At 37.3% G+C, this 24,501-nt stretch overlaps 3 protein-coding genes across 3 annotated transcripts; 2 read left to right on the forward strand and 1 right to left on the reverse strand.

Moving 5' to 3' along the window:
• Positions 1-4,621: 4,621 nt before the first annotated feature.
• On the reverse strand, positions 4,622-10,850 carry tm4sf5 (transmembrane 4 L six family member 5). Its single transcript, XM_034136797.1, has 5 exons — positions 10,393-10,850; positions 9,008-9,088; positions 8,202-8,341; positions 6,678-6,870; positions 4,622-5,016 (listed from the first exon to the last, which is right to left on the reverse strand). The coding sequence occupies exons 1-5, from the start codon at positions 10,564-10,566 to the stop codon at positions 4,999-5,001; spliced, it is 606 nt and encodes a 201-aa protein (XP_033992688.1). The 5' UTR covers positions 10,567-10,850; the 3' UTR covers positions 4,622-4,998.
• Positions 10,851-12,774: 1,924 nt separating this feature from the next.
• Positions 12,775-15,364, forward strand: zgc:103586. The gene is made up of 5 exons (XM_034136799.1): positions 12,775-12,971; positions 13,089-13,205; positions 14,301-14,412; positions 14,497-14,554; positions 15,134-15,364. Exons 1-5 carry the CDS (start codon positions 12,965-12,967, stop codon positions 15,245-15,247), a joined length of 408 nt encoding a protein of 135 aa, XP_033992690.1. The 5' UTR covers positions 12,775-12,964; the 3' UTR covers positions 15,248-15,364.
• A 617-nt stretch (positions 15,365-15,981) lies between these two features.
• fis1 (fission, mitochondrial 1) lies at positions 15,982-19,195 on the forward strand. The gene is made up of 5 exons (XM_034136798.1): positions 15,982-16,062; positions 17,106-17,238; positions 17,996-18,072; positions 18,278-18,383; positions 18,472-19,195. The coding sequence occupies exons 1-5, from the start codon at positions 16,018-16,020 to the stop codon at positions 18,570-18,572; spliced, it is 462 nt and encodes a 153-aa protein (XP_033992689.1). The 5' UTR covers positions 15,982-16,017; the 3' UTR covers positions 18,573-19,195.
• The last annotated feature ends 5,306 nt before the right edge of the window (positions 19,196-24,501 follow it).

Below are 24,501 nucleotides of genomic sequence, written 5' to 3' on the forward strand. Positions count from 1 at the left end.
GGAATTACGTAAACAGATTAAGCGACAACCCATATCGCTTTTGTGCAACAGATTCCTAACTTGCACTGAGGTTACTTCAAGTCAAGTGGTCTCTCTGCAGTGTCACCTCTGTGCATTTAGACCCCTGTTCCTCTCCTTGTAAGGTGACAAGTGCCCCTGCCACTCTGCCGGTGGTCCAAGTAGATCATGAAGCAACACCGTATGCTTCCTGTGAGTCCGCGGGGAGGCTCGGATATCAGGAGCGAAATCATTCCCACTGTCCCATTTGCCTCAAGTGCCATCGTGCTATCAGCCAGGGGACAAACCATGGTGAGTGGAAAGAGACATTGTCATAATACTGACATCATCTCCTGTGAATTTATACCCCTCCGGTCATTTAATCCCTCAGTGACACTGCCCCACTGGCCGAGAGACAGGAATAGTTTGTGAACGTGCAGGACGGACGGAAACAGAAAATAACCAGAAACATGACCGGGTCAAAAGTAGACCATCCATAAACTAATAGTATTGTTTTTACAGTTATTTGGACCGAGCACATGACTGCAACAACAACAACAACAACAACAATGGTTTGTGTTTATTTGTGAAAGTTGTTTTGGAGTTAATGCTTTGCCAAAATAAAAAATGTAACGCCTCACAAAATGAATGTTATCAACAGAGTGCCACAACCTTAAAATAGGTTGCAATATGTAACTGTTATTAAAATAAGATCTACACTATATATATGTTATAAATTATAATGCATACATATTCATAATAATAATAATAATAATATGTATGATAACAATACACACTTTTTTACACTGGACTTTTAATAAAATAGTTAAAGCTCAAAGTAGATGATCAAATATTAAAGTGAAATTTTAAATATATAATATATAATATATATATATGAATAACCTCAGACCCTGCAGTGATTTATTTTTAAAGTGTTTTTAACCTCCTTACATCTTCTTAAAAAATATATACAAGGCATGTTAAGATGCTTAAAGTCTCTGCAGCCACCAAGTTACTTTTTGGGCTTGATATCCAACATATTTCTTAATTGAAATACTGCATAAACAAACTAAAATCAGGTTTTTGCAGGTTCGAGCCAGTCTAGTTCTGGAGTGTTTACTGGTCCCCACCCAACTCCCTGGTTCTCCCTCTCCCCTCCCCCAGACTTCCAGACATTCCCACACTCTGAGTTTGTTGTTTTTCTGTTGATGTTGGAATGATTCTGTGGAGCCGGATCTGAGTGGCTGTTGTTGCTCATGGCTGGATCCAGAATCTGTCCGCCTCCTTTATTACCCCCAGCCTGTTCCTTCCTCTGTACATTATGTCACTGCTTCGCTACCACACCCTGTTTTTACATCATGACATAATTTATTGTTGTGATTAAATGAATCCTGAAGTGCAAGGAAGAAGAAGGTTGGATCCTTCATAGCATGCTAATCAGCTGACACTGCTGGGTGAAGTAAATAGACAATCTGAGGGGCAAAGAGCAGACTATCTTTGCAAATAAGCATGACAATTAAGAAAAAAGGGTGTACAATTTGCTGGCTGGCTTGCAGACTGCATCACGTATAGAACTTAATTTTACTCAAAACAAGACTGACTTTTCCCCTCAAAATATTGCATAAATGAGGGCTTGTTTTTGTATATTTATCAGTGAATGCAGGGAGAAATGCACCATCTTTTTCTTTGATTTTAACTAGGCCTAGTGTGTTTATGCAACTACCTTTTTAGGGGTGGGGGGGTGGGATACAAAGCCTACGTCACATAGCCTAGCAACAGGATTTTGTTTTACTAAGTGTCTGTTTGTCTATCTATTTTTGAATATCTATTAATGAAAATGATAATTGTACTTATACTGTACATTCATACCCTTATATATTCAAGTATATGTAGTAAAATAAACTTAACCACACAAAATCACCTGAATATTAAAGAGTCTAAAGATGAGCTGGAAGCTACGGAAGTCTGCTAACGCTAAGCTAGCTACCATTAGCAGGAGTAGCTAAAGCAGGTTTTTATTTACTGACTGGATTTAGCTGCTGACTCATTAAGTTATAAGGAAGAAATTACTGAATTACAAATATGTAACTCATTGAAATTGATATATTTTATCTTCATATATCAGCTAGGAAGAAATCAATCAAGTTAATTTAATTGTAGCTTCAGCTAATGCAAGCTGTAACTACCTCACAAGCTAGCTAACGTAATATCTTTCCTGTTTGTCCTCTGAGGCAAGGGCTTAACTCAATTTTGACCAAATATGTTGTTATTGCTCCTTGCCTTAGTAGGGCATATTTGAGGGTGCTTTCTGCATGCATGAGGATAGATTTAACTTACTAAACTTGAACCTCTGAGCTTCTCACAGAGTAAGTTTACCGATTTGATACAGTGTTTATTCTCAGTTCTTGCTCATTTTGTGTGAATGCTGCCATTAAAGGTGGGGTAGGTAAGTTTGAGAAACCGGCTCGAGATACACTTTTTGTTATATTCCATGGAATGCTCTTAACATCCCGATAGCAATGAATATCTGAAGTGCTTTGACAAAAAATCCATAAAAAAATGTCATCTGTGGAAGCCGTAGTACTGTAAAAAGCACGACCAATCATTTTAGCCGGCCCGGCTAAAATAACTGGATGGCCTACCTGCCTGTCAGCCTTCCATCTGTGCACAAACTTATCTCGTACCCTCATTGGTCATGTGCATGTTCATGTGTGTTGGAGGAGGGGCTCTATAAGGAAGTGGCAGATTTTCTCCGGTTGTGTATTTTCAAATTCTAGCGATCTCGAGCCGGTTTCTCAAACTTACCTACCCTACCTTTAAGCAATGATGCCATGTCTTTCTGGTTGGCCTAATGTGTGGTCCAAGTTTAAAATACCATGTTTCAGGGTATTATGATAATATAGTGCCAGGAACACAGACAGGTACTGTCAGCATTTTAAAACAACTGTTACCATAGCATAAATTATAACCAGTTCAACTCTCAGACCAAAAAAAGCACCATCTGTATACTGTTTTGGTATTTTATGTGTGATCCTACTTTAAAATGTCATTTTATTTTCACTGAATATTCGTGTATTGTGGTTAACAAGTAAGTCATGTGTTTACAGAGCACATTAAAAGGCAGCAACAAGAGATGTAAACTTACATTTAAATAATAAGAAAGGCAAACTGAGGGCAAAACCTAATTGATTCCCTTCACACAGTGTTGCAAATAAGCTTGCAGACCTGCTGACTGTGCCTGACTGTTTACTTTGTGGCTCTGCTTTGGTCATTCACACTGTGGTTAACATAATTATTGGGTGGTGGACACTGTTGAGTTATCACGTACGTGTGTCTGAGATGATATTTGTGCCGCCAGCATGACTGTTACTTTTAAAATGAGCCTGCGGTTGTGAGTGTGCTGACATGAACTTAACAACAGTCCAGAAAAGTGAAACAGTAGAACCGTTGTAGAAATGTTGGTCCAATTAAAAAGCCTTCATCAACTTGCACAGACTTATTTGTACTATTGTCCTTCTCTGTCCAAGATTGTCAGCAGTCCGGCCCATTCTGGTCGGTTCTGCTTCACGACATTTTGTTTTTCCCTTCTGCCTCCTCTTTGTTCTGTCAGTCAAGCATGAAAAGCTGAGAGGAGGGGCTCCATTTTGGGAGAATGGTACATTTCTAAATGATGGCCTCACTACAGGGTCTAAAAGAGTGCACAAGGCAGATATATAAGAATTTAGGGCTTGGGTGACTGTGTTCTTGAAACATTGTCACCTCCTCTTGAAGAACCTCTCTCTGTCTTTCATGTGCACGCATCAGTATTTGTCCAAAGCACCATTAAACAGAACTCTGTATTCTTTCAGACTCAATTTGCATGAGAAGTGGCTGAGAACGGGCCCCTTCCCGTTTTCCTTCCTTTGTCCCACCATTCTTTTATACTAAATTCGACTTACTTATGCTCCTTCCTTGCTTTGTACTGTGCATTATATAAGAGAGCTGCATAAACACCGGCCACTCAGTTAGCTAAGGTGGTCACGCTGTTGGGCAATGGCCTTTTCTTTTTCCACTGCCATATAGTTTCCACTCCTTGTCCTGTTATTGCATTCACACAGGAACCTGAACTCTGCAGGGAGTTGTATGGTTTCGAAAACAAAGAACAAAAAAGCTGAAAGGCATGATTGTTTTTCACCTTGAAGCACACTAATGCCTCATCTCATCATATCTTTTACCTGTAGTGCATGTAAGCATGGCGTTAGCTTTGTTGTATCTATATATACCTGAGAGCAGCTCTGTAACAGGCTTTTAACTGAAAAGTTAGGTAACAATTACCACGAAACGGCAAAAGATTATGAGCTTAGCCCGCACCTGTGTACTGTTTAGTCAGCTGCAGTGTTCACAATATCCACAGGGGGCATTTCTGACCTTTGACCTTGTCTCTACGCACACAATAATCCTGTTAGATCTGGCTGTCTGGCTGCATGGGCACAGCATGAGGTCACTAATTGACAGAGATCCTAACAGTGATTCTGTGGAAGTTCTTCCAACTGGATAATCAGAGTTACAGAGTGACACAGATGGTGAGTATTCCGGTAAATATCAATGTGTTTCTGGAGAAAAACAGCAGCGACATAGAAACTGGTGAGGAAAATAATTGGTTTTAATGTTGATAATCACAGAGAACTGATATAACTTCCCCTTAGAGAATTCATCAGCTATTATTGTGTTGTCACATTCACCTCAACACATAGTAGCACATAAAACAAACAATATGCTTTGATTAGTACATGTTCCATGTGGAGCCTTACTCTTATAATCAATATAAGTCAGGCACTACACATATACCATCAGCTAGAAAAAAATTCACAAAATAATGGAGTAAGGATTCATAGATGTGTTTTTGACAGACTTGGTGTGAGAAATTGGATATCACAAAATGTTTTAAAGAGAGTTATAACGGAATATGAAATGGCTGCTGGTTCTTGAGACGGTTGGTTCACAACTTGGGGATCTTCACTTTCACAATCCACTCTCATCCTGAAACAGGACAGAAGTCACATGTTAAGTTCATATTTGGGAGAGGAAGCAAGCTCTTAGATGACTGACAGAGCTGGTAATAAAGGTGAGCATCATGTTAGGGTACATTGATTCAATGCACACATCAGCTTTTATGGTCAAATGTATGTCTTTTAATGTATTTATGTCTCTTATGAGTGTTAACTGAAACCATATGCAAGTCAGCAAAAACATTTGTAAGCAGCCCTTAATATTTGTTCATTCATGTGTTAAATCTGAGCTTAATCTTCAACCTGTGTATATATTTCGGTTCAAAAGTGCATGTCATGTACAAAATGTAACTGATCTTTCACTTTGTGCTCCTTTTACCAGTTCAAACCAGTCCCCATATTGAGTCGAGTTAATTTTTAGTAAAACCTTTCAACTTAAGAATCTTCATGGCATCTGCGTTGGATTTTGTGTTTTCAGTCAATGATTGCACTATAAAAAGTTATTAAAAAGAAAAGTTTCTTTTAGCATGATTTAAGCTACACTAGCCGAGGGTTAGCTTAAGGCCCGTGGGGCCAAATCCGGCCCACGACTTCATTTCATGTGGCCTTGAGCTTGCAAAGAATATAATATGTTTGTTATACGGTTACATAGCGATTTACAGAAGCACGTTGCCCATACATGGAGCTCAATGCATCTCAGATTTGACTTTTTTTCTCAGATTTGACTTTTTTTCTCCTAAATATGCCTTTTTTCTCAGAATTGACTTTTTTTTCAAAATGTCACCTTTTTTTATTTTGCTTTTCTTTTAAAATTATTTTGTGACATTCTCACTGAAGAGACTTGCAATTATTTGCCCTTTGACTTCTGCTTTCAGACCGAGTTAATTATGAAGGTATTACCCTATGTGATAATAATCCAATGCAGAGGCAATGATGTAATATAATACATTATTTTATATATATTAAATATTTATATATGTATTTTTTATATAGTCTTAAAGTTACAACCGGCCCTTTGAGTGCAACCATAATGCGAATGTGGCCCGTGATGAAATTGAGTTTGACACCCCTGGCTTAGAGCAATGGATTCTGGGAACAGTTAGCCTTGCTTTATTAAAGCAAATCTTTAAAGATGCAATATTTTTATAGAACCGTTAAACATTTACTGAATAAAGGCTTTTTCGCTCTCACTATCACTAAGAGTGTAACAACTTGTATATTTGGATGATAAGAGTTGTTATCATCCACATATTATGGATGATAAGCTTTAAGATACAGACAGTAGCGAGTTAGCTTAACTTAGCACACATACAGTAAACAGTTGGCATGTCTCCCTCCAAAGAACCTTTACGTCTCACCATCTAACATGTTATCTTTGTTATCTATTTTTATTCCATTCAAAAGTGTAAAAAATACACAATGGGCGCTAATAAAAGCAAAACTGTGTTAAGCGGCTATAAATCATTCAACAAGCTAGAGGTGCTGTCTGACTTTCAACGACCAAACTACACAACAGGATGCTTTCCTCTGGCTTGGTCTAGTTTGATAAAATGGTTTCATATTTTATGGCTTCCCCTCTCTAGCTTTCATTACCTCATTGTGTATTTTGAAAGATTTGCATGCACACTCTCCTCCTCTCCTAACTCAGTTAATCTTGTTTTAGGTTTGGAGTTTAAGGATTTGTTCACTTACATCTTTGCTTTTGCGACAGTCGCCGCAGATGCATCCGATGCAGCCGTTGACCACCTGGATGCCGCAGAGCACCAGCTGCACCAACCCCATGGCCAACAGTATGGAGAACAGAACCACGTGCCACATCACTGCGTTTTTAGGGTATTCGCAGATGCTCCACATAGTCTGGTTTACAAGGTAGCTGGTGTTACCACTGTGAGGGAGAAGAGCAGCAGATCGTAAGCACTGTCCAAGACACACACAGCATTACTGAAAATATGTGCACAGCAGGCCAAGTTTGGGGGGCAGAAAGGAAAAGTATGATGACTGAATTGAGGAAAAATGTGTCAGTAATTGGAACAAATGAGAAGTGGAGAAAATAAAGCACATGGAAAATAGAAAGTATAGAAAGAGTTCTAGTAAAAATATGATTAGATTTGCTTGAGAAAAGTGAAATTCACCTGTTACTCAATGATAAGTGCTATGGTTTTACATTTTGGGAAATATAATCACTTTCTTGCTGAAATGACTGATATAACTCATTGACTTGCACAGTTAATAGCTGACAGTAAGGTAAGCTCTTTGACTGTCAGCAGTCGGTTAGCTTAGCTTAGCATAAATATAGAAATCTTAGCTCATTCAAAATCTGACTACCAGCTCCTTTAAAACTCACTAATATATTGACGTTATATTAAAGTATATTGTTGTATTCTAGTAAGATCAAACATATACAATTAAAACAAATTGATTATTTCTTAATGTGTACAAGCATAGGGCTGCCAACTAACCAATAATTTTGAATAATTTTGTAAATATAATAATATTAATTTAATGTATAAAATACAGGTATCATGACTTCAACATCGCAGAACCTATACAGTAAAGTAAAAAGAGGAAATTGAGGTTTGCTAGAGGAAGGGCAATCTAAGGTTGAGTATAAATAGCGCAGCATCCAAACTTTGTTCCCCTCACTGTAACCTCAGCCTACATATTAACAGCTTGCTCGTTTTTTTATTGATTAACTATACTTTCCCTATCACCTGATGAGCATCATGAGTTTTACTTCGCCGAAGCTCGTAACATCTTGCTATCCTTGAAGCGTCTTTGCTTTTGCTATGCTATGTTTTATTCCCATGGTATTGGGTCTAGCAATGAGATTCAATGCTATCAAATCTATGTCTCAGTTGCTCAACTAAAAAGGAAAGAATCATAATCTGCAGACCTAGAATCAACATAAAAAGTATTTCTCGGCAGGCCTTAGTGAGATTTGACATCATTTTGACAAAAAGACTATGAAATGACCAGCAAAAAAGGGTTGTGTATTCTGAATTCCCAGCCTCATTACTACAAACGATCTTTAAATGTGGCTGCAAAAACACATAAAAGAAAGTGCTGCTATCTACTGGATATTAAGCATATTGCATTTCAAGAAATGAAACTCTTGAGAGTAAAATATAACTGATAGAAATAAAAAAAGATTCAACAGCATCACCTACGAGCCCAGAACAGTACATTTGTATGAGTGATGATGGGGGAATCACTCACGTGCCGAGGTCTTCAAAGGGGTATTTCCAAATGCCTTGCACCTGACACTTGGGTCCAATAGCCAGACCTGCAGAGGACACACTGGTGCCGTAGATCGCTCCAACCAGGCCGAACGCAGAGGAGAACACAGAGTTCAGCATCTGGAAGAGAAATAGGAACATATTGTTTAGGCTATGAGACATTTCTCAATGACTGGCCATGAAAATGGAAAAGGGGAAAACCTACTTGGACCCTGAGTTAGGATTTTTTTCAGTATTTTGTTACAAGATTGGGATCACACTCAACAAAAACAAATGTTCAAACGACAATTAAATGAAATAGCACATAGGTATAATACAATACGCAAATGAAAGGCAGACGACACAGCATTTTTTCACTGGAACTGTCTCCACTACTTACAAATTAGCGGTCTAGTTCCCATTAATTGAAGAGAAGTGAGAACAGTTCATAACCCTACTTCTGTAAAATATATTTAACAAACATAAGGACTCTAAATAACAATAACAATCATTGGCCGATTATGAGATAAGGCCCCACCATTAACACGTGTAGTTGATTTATGACTCTTTGTGTTCATTTTGAGTCTTTTTCTATACATTACGTGTCAATTTGCGTCTGTTTTGCATCTCTTTGTGTCTCTTTGTAGTCCTTTCATTAATGCACTTTATTTGGGGTTCTTTTGAATCTCTCTTGTCCCTTTGAGTGACCCCCATATGGGGAAATATAATACACTGATCCATAGCAATTTCATTATCAGTGAAGTCCCCACAATGACATAAATGTACATTTCAAATGACTGTACTTACCCGGCAACGGTTACCACAGCAACCATTTCCGCAGCAACCCTTGCCCCCGGCCCTGATAGCTGAGCAGCTCGGACACAGTATCTGAAAAGTTCAAATAAAAACACATTCATCAATAAACAATATACAAGAGATGTCCTATGTTAATTATCATTTCAAAAGCCTTTAATATGTTTATATGCTGTGTGTATTTGTGTCCTGCACACATAGGCCTACACATTTGCATTTTTACATGTGTGTGTCTCTGTCCATGCTCTCTTATCTCTCAAAGCAAATATTTGTGAATCCTCAGTGGACTTTCTTTTAAAGGAAAGACATCCAACTTCCTGGTCCATGTTCCTAACTGTAAAATCATAAAGCCGTGCCCTTTCCACAGGACTCAAAGGTCTCTCTAATCCATTTATGAGATATAATATTGATGGATCATTATTGGCCTGGTCAACCTTTAAAACGTCAAGATAATGCAGGTGGAAACTTGTATTACCACATCTGTGTGTGTGTGTGTGTGTGTGTGTGTGTGTGTGTGTGTGTGTGTGTGTGTGTGTGTGTGTGTGTGTGTGTGTGTGTGTGTGTGTGTGTGTTTGTGTGTGTGTGAGTGTCGTGCGTGCGTGCGTGCGTGCGTGTGTGTGTGTATCTGTAATGAGGAAGTAGAGGAGATAAGACCATGTTATTCATTGTAAACTTTTCCTTATAATATAACAGGTAGGCTACACCACAGTAAAATATACTTATATGTTCTTTTAAAGTGTAGAGTTTTGTACATGGTCAAGGTTGAGCTAATTTCTATATGTTCAGTATTCTCATCTGTAAGAATGCATCGTCTGTTTTGTGTTTCAAGTTACTATATTTGACAAATATAGTGTAGTCAAAAGTAGGTATTTCCCTCTTAAATGTGAAGAATTGGAAGTATAAAGTGGGACCAATTGAAAATACTTACGTGTGAATACCTCAAAATTGTACCCGAGTTATTGGGCTTTGTTCTTTATCGGTTCCAAGGATGCTTAAGGCAGAATCTTGCTTATGTTCGGTTTAATTTTAAATTTAAAGGTGCCTTTAGTCAGATATAAGGAGGGATCTGCTGTATCAATTAAATATACTCCACACAGAGTAAAACAAATTACTAATCTGCTCTAAAAGATTGTAAACTAATCCAAAACAAAATAAATAAAATACAATTAACTGACTAAGGTATATTACGCTTAAAAAAACAAACTTTTAAAGGAACTGTTATCTCCCTCAGAAGTAAGGAAACTCAATAAATGAGCTTTTAAAGGTTAACACAGATTTTACAGGTTTACACAGAGCAGAGTTAATGACTGAAAAGCCCAATAAAACACACAGTAAAACATAAAATCCCCCTTCGTAAAAATACACAGTGGTTTACTCACAAAGAGGCCTCCTCCGATGAGCCCCCCCATGAGCCAGACCTGCAGGGAGATCTGATCGTTGTCCAGAGTCTTCCCATCGGGGAAGAACAGCAGCAGGTTGGCGATCATGCAGATGAACGCTGAAGGCAGCAGGATGAGGCCCACCAGGCGGGCACATTTCCCCGTACAACACATGCTTCTACCTTTTTCTTTGAGTCTTTCTTTGCTGCTGAAAGTGTCTGTTCCTCTCAAAGTCAGAGAGAAGTGTTCGAGGCGGATGAGGACCTCGCCGCTGCTCTGACACACTGAAAGTCAAACACAGCCAGTGACAGTTTTAACAGGAAGGAGAGAGGGAACAAAGGCCAAGCAATTGGTGTGGCTTCCTGCAATCTGATTTCAGACCTGAGTATCTTTTGAGATGAAAAAGAAAACCCTTAGCCAGAGAAAATAAAAATGTACTCAAAGTGAAATTGCAGGACAAATATTATACCTGAACACACAGAAAAGAAAGGGGGTTTCTGTGTGTTCAGGGGGCTCGATCGTGAAGTTTGGACGCCCTTTGAGACCTGCTCATGATGATGTTCTATTTATGGCCTATAGCAAACACAAGAGAGGGATCGGCCTTAATAAAAGCCTTTTATAACCAAAGATACGACATCTAATAGCTGGTACGGTATGCGCTAAAAAAGAATTAGCTTGTATGAAGTGGATTTATAGAAACACAGAAACCATCTGCCGCTAAATTAATGTAATTAAGGTGTTGACCTTTGGGGAATTTCAGCTCTCAAAGGAATTAATAGTGTGTGTTGGACGTCGTTATTAACAATTTTAGTCATAGATTGTTTTCTTTGTTTTGTTTTCTTGCTTTTTATGATAGGGACGCAGCAGCCAAACACAGGGGGTGTAATAAATAACATTGGGTCTTAGGAAAGGTTAACTCAACTTAGCTTGAAGTAAGAAAATCTAACCTGTAACCAAACTAGAATGTAATGTCCACAAACATGTCAGATATTAATCAAACAAAGAAGTACTTATATAAAATACAATGAGGCTTTTTATTTTTCTTATCAAGAAAATTGAGTTTACTTAGTCGCATTTGGCTTCTTAACTTTTTATTCCTCACACATTAACTTGTAGTTCATCTGAAATATCTTTATTGCAGGTAATCAGTAGATTCAGTAAGTACAAAACCCCAATAGAGGACTATTTTTACCGTCGTGACATGAGTCACATGACATCCTAACACGGACGTCCTGTTCACTTCTGACCATAGATTGAAATACCTAGTTGTTCTTGTATTTATGACAGTGGTGGTCGGTTGGTATCTGCTCATCTGATCAATGGGACAAACAAGACATCAATTAGATGAGATAGTGGCTATTCTGAAAGTATTGCTTCATCAGGTGGAGGATGTTGAAATATTAAAAGCCTCTGCACATTAGCCCCATCTATAGACCACACATTAACAATAAGTGCCATATTCAGGCTGATGTATCCATTAGTGACCTATGTTTGTGTTTGTGACCCATTAAGCTTTAGCAGCTTAGCCGCAGGAGCACCACAAAGTCTGTGTGTCATACTTGAGTATTTCTATTTACTTTATACTTCTACTCCGCTACATTTCAGGATCAAATATTGTCCTTTTTGCTCCACTACATTTCTTAAACACTGATAGTTACTTTGTACATATAAAAACACATTATATACTATGGTACAACGCAGTAATGTAGTAGGCTACTAACAGTACATTTCAAGAATCTAATCTTTAATGCTCTCACATGTATAAAAGAGCATAATAATACAATAGCCTACTGTGAAAACATCCATTCTGCATAATGAGTATTTTGATACTTGAAGTACACTTAGCTGATAATACATTCATATTATTCTGAAATGGGACAAATTGTTTTTTTACTTAAGTAAAGGATGTGAGTACTTTTCCACTACTGCTTATTTGTTTATGTAAAACAGTATCAAAACAGTATTAAGTAGAGTGAACATTATTTAGTAAAGTGTTATATATATTAAACATTAGAATAAAAATGAATACACATTTCAAAAATAGAAAAGGTAAGTAGAAGCATTGTAAAAATATATAAAACATAAGTGAAACAAGTAGAAAGTAATGAAGTAGCTGCAGAATGACAGTAGTACATACTATAAAGTATATATTGCTCAGTTTTTTGTGACAACATTGTTGTTACAGGTGTTGGATGGTACAAAATGAATAAGCAGCCAGTTTAAATAAAGGTTTTTTGATTTAGCTTGAAGTCCAGTCATGTGGGTTTTGGAGTGGTTTGTTGTTCCCGTGAGTTCAACGACCCCCTTTTTTCTCGCGATAACTTGACAAAACCTGGGTCCCATTCATGCTACTCATGAGAGTGATTGATGACGTTTCGTTCAGCCAGCCAATAAGGTGAATGTAAACAGTGTGCGTGCAGCTCTCATGAACTCTGCTCTTCTCGCTTCTTTCGGCAACCGTGTTACAGTGAATTTAATGAATTCATAAAAAATTAACAGCACTTTTTTCAGCTGTGAAAGGTGACACAGTCCAATTCTGACCTCCACAAACTGCACACAGTCTTCTTCTGCAATGTCAGGCAAGTTTATTTAACAAACCTTCTCAGTAACACTTGACTTTTGATTCAGCTAAATGATAAATGCTAGCTAACGTTGTGGTTTTTAATCATGTTGTGGTAATCATATTCTGTGCGCAGATAAAGTGAAAGAGCTCATTTCAAAGTGCCTGCAGGCCCGGGACATGGCTTACTGTCCGTACAGCCACTTCCCTGTCGGTGCCGCCATTTTGACAACAGATGGCGCTATAATCACAGGTAATAACCATAGAGTGTATAAAGGTGATAACCAGACTGTATATATAAGGTGATAACCATAGACTGTATATATAAAGTGATAACCATGGACTGTATATATAAAGTGATAACCATAGAATGTATATATAAGGTGATAGCCATAGACTGTATATATAAAGATAATAACACATAAGTGCACACATGACACATCAGAACTAACTGAGGACTGGAGGTACAATGGTGGAAAGTAACTACGTACAAAATAACAATAATAGACTAATAATATTGCCACAAACTGTGTTTTTCCTGAGAAGCATACTTTTGACTCTCTTTTTAAATTAAACTTTCTCAGCATTAATCACAAAACTCTTTAAAGTTTCAAGTAATGTTGGTGTATTCATTATTTAGTACTTAATGTGTGTTTTTTTTTCAATGTTTGCAACAGTACATTACATTTCATTTGTTAGTCGCTTTTATCCAAAGCGACTTACATACATTCAGTACTGTGGGCAATCCCCACAGGAGCAATTTGGGGTGAAGTGTCTTGCCCTGGGACACAACGACATGCTGACTGCAGTGGGGTTTGAACTTGCTACCCCCTGATTCGAAGTCCAGCACACTAGCCACTGAGCCACACCCTCCCTTCTTCCTCATTGTTTATGCAGTAGATGCTCTTATGTATGGTTTTCTTATTTTAACATATCGATACTATGCATCTGTTCTCTTACTCCTTCCCTTATTTAATCTAATCTTATCTTATCTTATTTTATCTTTTACAGCAAGATTCTGATGGGATTTACAATGTATTGTCATGTCGTAAATGAGATTACCTAAAGGAATGTAAAATAGTTAAAAATAGCTCCAGCTCAACCAGCTACACAAAGGCATAATGAGTATTTCTATTTTCATGAAATGAAGGAGAAAGAGAATAATTTATACATGCAAACAACAAAGAATAGTTTTTTCAACTCATAAAAGAATAAATGTAAATAATTAAGAAAAAGCCAAAGAAAACAGCTACATTTTAAAGATTAAAACACTTATTTCCACAGAGAAAAAGAGTCCAGAGTCTGAGTGTGTGCATGTGTGTGTGTGTATGTGTGTGTGTGTTCTCAGGCTGTAATGTGGAGAACGCCTCCTACGGTCTGACAGTGTGTGCTGAGCGGACGGCCATCCAGCGGGCCGTGGTGGAAGGATACAGACAGTTCACTGCCATTGCTGTGACATGGTGGGAGACATTTGAATGAATTTGATGATACATTAAGAGTTTAATATAGCACATGTTATGATGACATTCCTCTCTTATATGCAGTGATATCAAAGACCGCTTTGTTGGGCCGTGTGGGGCCTGTCGACAGGTTCTTATGGAGGTGAGACACACATATCTACTCTAAAAACATTACACTTTTTCAAGTTATTTACAATATAATTTTACATATAATATTCTCTAAAATATACATTAAAAAATATTTGTTGGGAAAATATATCTCTCATTTAAATACATTCTATAAAAAATGTCTATATCTTAAAAAAATATATATATATATCAGTGCGCTATAAACAAGAAAAATTAATTCGGAAAAATATGTGTTTGCATTTGTCAAATGTCAAAATATTTCCATGTCAGTAAATAAAGTTAAGGCGGGGTACTGTGTTTTTCCATCAATCATCACACAACTTAAAGTAGGTTAAAGGTGTCGGATGTAGTCATTCAACAACAACGTTTTCTGTGCATCAACTATATTAAAATACATGAATTATGTGTGCGGCATTCAGGTGTTAAGCTTCATTAACAGAATGAATACAAAATTAAAAATGGAGGTACTTTTTGGGTGTCTGTGGCAATCTACAGTATATGAGTTGGGCCTCAGTGTTTGTATAAATCCGGGCTATGACCTTTAATGTTGTTTCTTTCTCCTTCCCTACTTTGCTTCTTTTCTCTCTTTCAGTTTGGATCGGACTGGATTGTATACTTGACCAAACCAGATGGATCTTACAAAGAAACCAGCCTCCTTGAACTGTTGCCTCTGGCCTTTTCTCCGGCCCACCTCGCAAAGAACTGATGAAGCCTCGGCAGCAAAGAAATATATTTTTGGTGCCTTATTAGTACCTATTTAGCAGCTATGTCTCTTGAATTATGTTATGGAAACACTGCAATTTAGGAAAAAATAAAACATTTTAACTCCTAAACATGTATGTGATGATGATGATTATTAATATGCAGAAGTGTAAGTAAGTAGATTTACTCAAGTACTGTACTTTACAGTTTACTTTGTACTTCTACTCCACTAAAGGTCAGAGATATATAGTGTACTTTACTCTACTACATGTATTTAATTCACTTTAGTTACTTTGCAGATCTGAATTAATAATGTGAAATATAATCAGCACTTAAATAAGACTTTAGTTACACCTGGAGTAACATTCACAAGCTACCCTGGAGCTTACAAATTGATAAAAGCTAGCTGCACCTTTACCAGCTTTGATAAACACATTAACGCAAGGATAATTATAATCAAAACATATTATATATATTATTCTGAAATGGACAAATCTGAATAATAAGTAGTTTTACTTTTGGTACTTTAAGTATATTTTGATGCTAATACTTTTGTACTTTTACTTAGTAACATTTCGAATGCAGGACATTTATTTGTAACAGAGTATTCCTACTCTCTGGTTCTTCTACTTTTACTTAACAACAAGATCTGAGTACTTCTCCCACCTCTGGATAATTATGGTTTTATTACTTTAAAGAAGATGTTTCTAGAAAGTGAGCTCTAACAGCTGTGACGTGGTAAGGTGGGCGGAGTCAAAAGCTGTTTCCGGAAACATGGAGGCTGTTGTGAGCGATGTGGTGGCTCCCGAAGATCTTTTAGTAAGTTGTAAACTCTTTAAACATCTTATTATCATTAAATATAATTATTAAAGCATGGAGGACATTCATGATGTCCTCACAACACATGGTCACTCGTTTAAAGCTGAAACTTTGCTTGTAAATCCACGTTTCGAGAGATACGTTGTCGCGTCACCAGCTAGCTAATGCTAACAGTTATGTTTGACATTTAAAACAAGTCACAGTGACATCGTTATTTCCGCTCATATACTTTATGACTCATGCTGGTAACAGTAAGATAATGACATGTGCTTTATTTTTAAACGTAAAGCGCACAGCTATTAGTGTATTCTTCTTGTGAAATATTACATAATGCGAACAGCCTCTGTCAAAACAAACACAATACATGACATGTGATATTAGCTAAGCAATGTGTTTATGTTCCACTGCCTTTCTGCACAGATTATTCAATTAAATACAGTTGTGGAATGTAATTAAGTACATTTACTCAAGTACTATACTTGGATGTACTTTACTTCAGTTTTTTCACATTATCCTACTTTATACTTTTACATTACTACATGTTGTTGGCAAATGTTGTACTTTTTACTATACTACATTCATTAAAAATATTTATTTACTACCTACTTACCCCCACCTTTTTAGATTAGAAATACACAATTTAAATCAAATAATACATTATTATATACTGTTATAGTCAAAAGCTACCCAGTAGTAAATAAAGTAATTAAAATAAACCCCATTTATACCAAGTGTAACATTGAAGTGATGATGGGATTATTGCATTAAAAAAATATATAATTCAGTCATTTAAAATATATATGGTGTTTAAATGTGCCGTAAATAGTCATTTTACTTTTGGTACTTCAAGTATATTTTGGTGCCAATACTTTTACTTAAGAGCAATTTTGAATGCAGGACTTTTACTTGTAACAGAGTATGTTTACATTGGAGTATTGCTACTTTTACTTGAGTTAGTAATCTGAGTGCTTCTTCCATTACTGATTAAATATGCAACAAATTCTAATCTGGCGTCGCTTCATTTCTGCTTTGTTTAATGATAGAAGTTCGAGAAAAAGTATAACAGTGAGCTGGTGAAGGGAGCCGTCTCCAGAGAAACTAAGTTTGAGTATGCGTGGTGTCTGATCCGGAGCAAATACACAGACGACATCAAGAAGGGAATTGTGCTCTTGGAAGGTGCGTAAAATATACAGTGTAGACTAATAGTGGATGTTTAATGCTGATGTTGACATGTGAATTTAAATAAACTTAATTTATTGGACATGGATCCTTTGAATGTCTGGTCATTCAAATGTGGTTATTTCCTTAACATTTGTAAGAGCCCCATCTGTCAAGTTATTAATACTATACATATATTGTTTATTCACTTCTGAGTGTTACCGGCTTATATAGCAGAACTCATCCATCGCTACACCCCAGCCAGAGCTTTAAGGTCGGCTGACCAGCTGCTGCTGGTAGTGCCCAAGACCAGGCTAAAAACCCGAGGTCACCGAGCCTTCGCAGCAGCTGGCCCTAGGCTCTGGAACACTCTGCCCCTCCATGTGAGGTCGGCCCAGACCCTAGGGGTTTTTAAATCAACACTTAAGACTCACTTCTTCTCTCTGGCCTTCTAGTCAGAGTGGAGCACGACTCAGACTCATGACATTTCCCTGTGTTTGATTTTTATATTTGCTGTTGTAATTTATTGTCTTCTGTTTGCGATTGTAGTAATGTGTTATTTATTATTTGCATGTACAGCACTTTTTGGCTCGACCAAAAATCGTTTTTAAATATGTGCTATGTAAATAAAACCTGATTTGATTTGATTACTGAGAACATATCATACAGAGGAAATGACCGGTTTATTCGCAAAATGAGGATTTGTGGTAACATATTAGCGTCCATGTTTTCCTAATTTCATCTGGAATTAATGTTTGTTCTTTTTTTGTCTTAGAACTTGTTCAGAAAGCATCAAAGGACGATTCTCGGGACTTCCTGTTCTACCTTGCAGTGGCCAAATACAGACTCAAAGTAAGTGTCATCCCTAGTCAAAACAGTCCCAATAATATTGACATTGTTAAATATTTGGTTGTTTGTCATTAAAACTACTTTTCTTCTTTTGGAGATTACAAGTTCACAGTTATTCCTTGAAATAAAGATTGCAGCATGCTTACAATATTTATCGCAGCCCTCCCATTTGATCACATCATTTAAAATGTGCACACCCTTCTTCTAGGAATATGAGAAAGCTCTGAAGTACATCCGAACTCTCCTAAAGAACGAACCGGGGAACAAGCAGGCTCAGGATCTGGAGAAACTCATCGACAAAGCTTTAAAGAAAGGTACAAACCAATCATATTACCAACATTGATTTCACCCTGTTATTTGAGTCTCAAGCCACAATGCTGACATTCACATGTTGTCATCTAGACGGCTTGGTTGGCATGGCGATCGTCGGGGGGATCAGTCTGGGTGTTGCTGGTCTGGCGGGCCTCATCGGTTTGGCCGTGGCCAAAGGTGCCAAATCCTAACATGGACATGGGACGACGTTTCATCTTTGTGCTGGACTGACAAATTGACCATTACCTGCATAAAAAAAAAAAAGTTTATTAATGGAGCTTGACGGATGTAACATTTTGGTTTGGTTTGAATAATGCCAGTGAATAACCATATTGTAACAGGGTTGAGATTCACCATACATATGCCATTACTTATCTGTCTATTCACACCATAGCATGGCACTTTCTTATTATTTGTGTAAATATATTGATGAATGATTACAGTAATGGTGCAGCTCAATTTTCTGTAAATTCTAATTTAGTTTGCACCTACATTTCCCATTTACATTAAGTAAATAATATCTTCCTAAAAGCGCAGTTGTGGTTCTGTAACTGTCTGTTTTTGACTCCAAGAATTGTAAAGAAAGTGTTATTGGTGAAGTGGGAGGTGTAGATTGTTATACCAAGCAGTGACAGTGCCATAATGCTGCTGAGGAGGCGAGGAGAGAGGGGTTGATTTTTAGTTGTTCTGAATACTACTTTGAATTAAGGGACGCAACACACTCATTGAAGATGGATACCCTTTGCCATTTACCTGGTCTGCATATGAAGAGTTGTTTTTCCATCTTGTTTAATAAAATGCTTTTGAACTGAGATTTGGGTAATTGGAAAATTATTGTCGAGCCTTTCAGAGCGCAAAAACAAATGCTAATCGCGTCAGAAACAATCAAACAAAGTGACAAAAATGACTTAGCTGTCTAGCATCAATTCATGAACAATTCAATCAAAATAGATGCCACTTTTAAATGTCTAATTGTTTCAGCACAAAAGTATATCATGTGGGGGCGTTGGCTCAATAACAAAGCATCATACTATACAAAGTCAAATATCTGTCAAATATATCACAATGTCTTTTAAATATGTGTAATGCAGTGAAGAGTACAAGGGACATTTGGCACATTGACATATGGTAGCTTGATATTTATTGATGTGCCACTACTTCTCTTTTTACAACTCTTTTATCTTTTAGTCTTTTTATTACTATTTATCTTGTATGTCGGTGATAGGATTATTTACCATTTCAGGAGCTGAACATTACATTATACAAGATGCAATGACATTACAACATTGTATCATCTGCATAAACGGATACCATGAGTAAGCCTATGACATCACTATGTAACACTTACGCTTCTATTGGCTAGCCCTCCAACACAATGTGCATGATAGGCTAAGGGGCGGGACATCTCTAAGCGGTTGACCAATCACAACAGAGCTGACCAGCTAACCAATCAGAGCAGACTGGGCTCTGGTTTCAGACAGAGGGTGAAAAGAGGTGCTGCAGCACAGGCAGTATGAGAACAATAAAGAGCTTTTTGAACATTAAAGCATGGAGACATGTCACAGTAGAGACACTACATACAAATGATCACAATGAGGCCCCTTTAACTGTTACGAAACAGTTTGTTTTTTTCATTTATGGGATCGATGTATTAGTCATTTTCAGAAGAATGTATTAATGAAGAAACAAAGTCCAATCCTTTTTTATTACTGTTATTTATTGTCTACTAAATCACAATGATGTTTTGGTGGACACTAAGAAAAAGCACAACAATCCTTATCTAAGTGTTTGAGTCTTTACAGGTAAGATAGGACGTACATGTTCAAGCAGAAAACGTGCCGGCCTTGTTCACTCGCTGCTGATCATCTTCACATTTTGACCCCCGTATTGATTTGAGTATCTGGCACCGTTTTACGACAGGAAGGCTTATGGAGGATATCAGTTGTGTGGGGTGTTATCAGCCTTGTGGGATGTTACTCATTAACCCATCCCACAGGACCGAAACTCCCCAGGGACAGATCAGTGAAAACAATAATCTTCTTTGGTGTGAAAGGGGTGGGTAAATGTCCCCAAATATGTATCTAATATCCAAATAGATGAGAAAGAGAATAACCAAAGCTGTAATCGTCCCATGTCTCATCCCTTGTGCTGTTTTAACACAGTTTAACGTCAATGGTTCATTGAAAGCCAGTGTAATTCACATTAGCTTCAGTGAGTTTGAGTTATGAGGGCCAATGTTCATCACAAGGCTGAGAGATATTAATGTGTAATCACCATAAAGAAGGGGAATACGTCTGGGAACACGGTGTCTTCTTTCAACTACACCCTGTACTGTTTGGATGTCATCACACAGTTACTGTATAATCCAGGAACACAGCGCTTTATTGTCTGTCGCTTTATATTACTGCAGGCAGTGACGGACATACAGGCCGACAGTCATTTTCATCATTTTATGTGAAGTTAAAGTTTAATGGGTTCATGGCTTTTTATTATATCCTTCTTACTTTTTATTGTGCTGATCGTATTATTGGATAGTTTGAAGAGCAGTCCATTGACGACAGAACTAATCATGTATAGGGATAGTATAAAACTTGAACTTGAACAAATGATTATGTGTTTTTGATGTTTGATAGACAATAGCAATTTTCCTGCATTTTTGTATAAAAATATCTCAAAGCGACTGACAGCTTAGTTTCAAATCTTAGGTTTTAATATTTATGGCTGACCCAGCAACATTTAATGTTTTAATAAGTATTATTTATGTTCAACAACCATAAACCTACACTAACCTGCTTCGTTAGGACTGTGTGTTTAGGTTTAATCAGATGTATTACATGGTTTATTTGAATACTCGATTCTGATTGGTCAATTCAGAACACGTGACACGTTGTTAATCCAGAACAGACAGACCGCTGTCAATGATTTATTGACCGTTGTTAAGGACGCTTACATCTGCAGAAAGAAGTTCGGTCGGTTTAACTGTATACAGTTTGGCCGAAAAGCAAAAAAAAAAAAAAGCTTCGCGTCGGGCTCCTGATCAGCCTGTCGGATGTTCTTTTCCCCATAATGACCGCGTCGCTGCACATTATCCCTTACTTGATTGACAGTTACTTGCTGTTATAAATTGCCCAGCAACCGTCATCATTCAAATCTTGCTGCATTATGATTGGTGAAAGGAGTATAATGCATTACATTGTTTTTAAATAAACTCCACCCACTTCTGACCGCCCTGTGAAAACAACACAGAAATTCCCAGAAATCTCTCGTTTGAAACAACCAAAAATGTAAAATGGCTTTAAAAAACGTGTTCATGTTGGACCCCATGCTAATAGTAAAGTAAATTTGAATTAATACGTCTATTTATGAACATGTGTTTTTAAAGCACATTTTAACTTTTATAACTCTTTATTTCCAACAAAATGACCTTTATGTAGAGAACAATACCCTATATCAGGGGTGTCAAACTCAAATACACAGTGGGCCAAAATTAAAAAATGGGTACTAGTCGAGGGTTCAATGTTTATTGCAAAACTTATTGAAATGAACTTATTGCACATATTAAACCTGGAACTAACAAAGCTTAAATGATAAAAACAACATTAAACATTAAATAATCAGTTGCATTCATTTCTTATGGCTCTATCTGCAGCTTTTCCCGAGTCATTTCTTATGATTACATTTTCCCACAGGCCAACAACAGCGTCAAAAAAACTATTTCCCTCAAAGAAAAAACCAAACATGCCCTGTTGTCGCAAGAAAAAAAGTGCAAAAGGAAACATCCATTGAAACTCAATGTGCTGCTCTGTGATGCTAGTTCAAGCCAGATACTTGGCATCTCATCTTGGGTGCAAGTTCATCAATGTTTGGGCTCAGGCTCTGAGCTGAGGAAACCCTCAGGATTGAGTGAAGGTGTGCGTGCAATATACCGGCCGGCCAGATCTAATAGTAATTAGAAATATCCTGCGGGCCGATATTAAATCCACCAAGGGCCTGATGTGGCCCCCGGGCCTTGAGTTTGACACATGTGCCCTATATGGTCATATGCATGTGGATTTATTTATCGATAATATACGTATGTTCTTAAATGCTTTCCCACGAAAAACTGCTGACACACTGTCCATAGTGCAGATTTCATAGGATTTAAAGCCTTTTACTAGAGTTATAGGGTTATACATTAAAGGTGGGGTAGGTAATTTTGGAGAAACCGGCTCGAGGTCGCTAAAATTTGAAAATACACAGCCGGAGAAAATCTGCCACTTCCTTACAGAGCCCCTCCTCCAACACACACGAACGCGCACATGAACAATGAGGGCACGAGATAAGTTTGTGCAAAGATGGAAGGCTGACGGGCAGGTAGGCCATCCAGTTATTTTAGCCGGCCCGGCTAAAATGATTGGTCGTTCTTTTTACAGTACTACGGCTTCCACAGATGACATTTTTTTATGGATTTTTGTCAAAGCACTTCAGATATTCATTGCTATCGGGATGTTAAGAGCATTCCATGGAATATAACAAAAAAAAATCTCGAGCCGGTTTCTCAAACTTACCTACCCCACCTTTAAGTAGCAACTGCTTCTATCTCTTAACTTTTATTGAAAATGTTCTTATATTGTGTTCATATTCCTTTTTTTGTTATTAAACCAGCACCCACAGACCTTTTTTAATTGCTTCTATATTGCTCTGCCTTCTTTCTCGATGCTTTGTGACAAGTACATCCTGGAAAGCACAAGCAAAAAGGAGAGGCTTCTGTCTAGGTATCCTTTAAAAACCAAAATCACATAAGCTTTGTTTTTACAGACAAAGCCGTAAAGCGAGCTTTGCAAACAGCTCGGCCATTAAATGAGACGTTTATGGCGGGCGAGGATCCAGTTGTTTCTTCAGAGGAGCTCAGGTGGAGGTGAGGTAGATGAGGAAGACCAATGAGTTTAGATTTAGACTTACCTTCGTTCAGATGAAAACTCTGAAGTGAGATATACATCCTGTAGGAATTAAAATATATAAATAGGTTTGAATAGACCTTCACAGTGTCCATGATGTCAGTGAAATAATTCCTGCACAGATTAATTTATAAAATGGAAATTGTGGTTTAAAAATCTAAACGAAAATTGGTTTGTCAATATAAAAAAGAGCCAAAAATAAGATTTCTATTCAGTCAACTCTATGAAAAATCTCTTGCTAATAACAAAATAAGACATTTAGCAGCTTCGTTTTCACTAGCCTGGTTTCAGCATGTAAAAATATAGACTTTGATTTAACATGAACTTCCTTTTCCACGGCTTCAACTCCCACTTCCTTCCAGAAACCTGCTGGTGGTCTATTTCTCATGAACTGAATTACTTAGCGTTATTTCTTGATCTTTATACACAATCGGTTTCCTGGTTCACAAATCTCACCATCTCTAGACACATCAGGGCTGAAATGCAGCCTACGATATATCTTAATATTATCACTCTGGATTTGGCAACGCTGACCCAGCAGTTATCAGGAGGATAATTAATCAGGACACACAAATCACAGAAACTGGGTAACTTTGAACCTTTGTCAATGAGATTTAATCCGAGCTTCGGGCCTCAAACTTAACCGCTTTCATGTTGAAACGTTTCCAAATGGCGCTAAGTCACGGTGACCTTGTGTCTTATGGCCTTGAGATTCAAAACCAAAACAATAAAACTGAAGTTGCAATCGCCTGGGTGGAATGTTATAGTACACCTACTTAATTACTGAACACACATTTAAAGTACTTTTAAGGTATTTCCATGTTATGCTACTTTATACGACTACTCTACTACATATCAGATGCATGTGTTTGTTCAGTTTTTAAATTATTATCTTTTATTATAGGTTATACTAACCATCAGTAGGCTGTACTGTAGAGTAATTAAAGTGAGCTCTACCTTCACCAGATGCAACATTAAAATACCATTAAAACAAATTGTAATCTTATACTTACTCTACTTTTGGTTCTTTTACTACATTTTGAAGCTCTTAAGCAAGATTTTCCATACATGAGTTCTACTTTAAGTATACTTTTACACTGTAGTATTGCTACATTTTCTTAGGTAAAAGAGTACTACTTCCACAAGTGCAATTGTCTTTGTTTAAAAAGTCCTGTTAATAATG

This window comes from Trematomus bernacchii, unplaced genomic scaffold, assembly GCF_902827165.1.
Source record: "Trematomus bernacchii unplaced genomic scaffold, fTreBer1.1, whole genome shotgun sequence".
Lineage (NCBI taxonomy): Eukaryota > Metazoa > Chordata > Actinopteri > Perciformes > Nototheniidae > Trematomus > Trematomus bernacchii.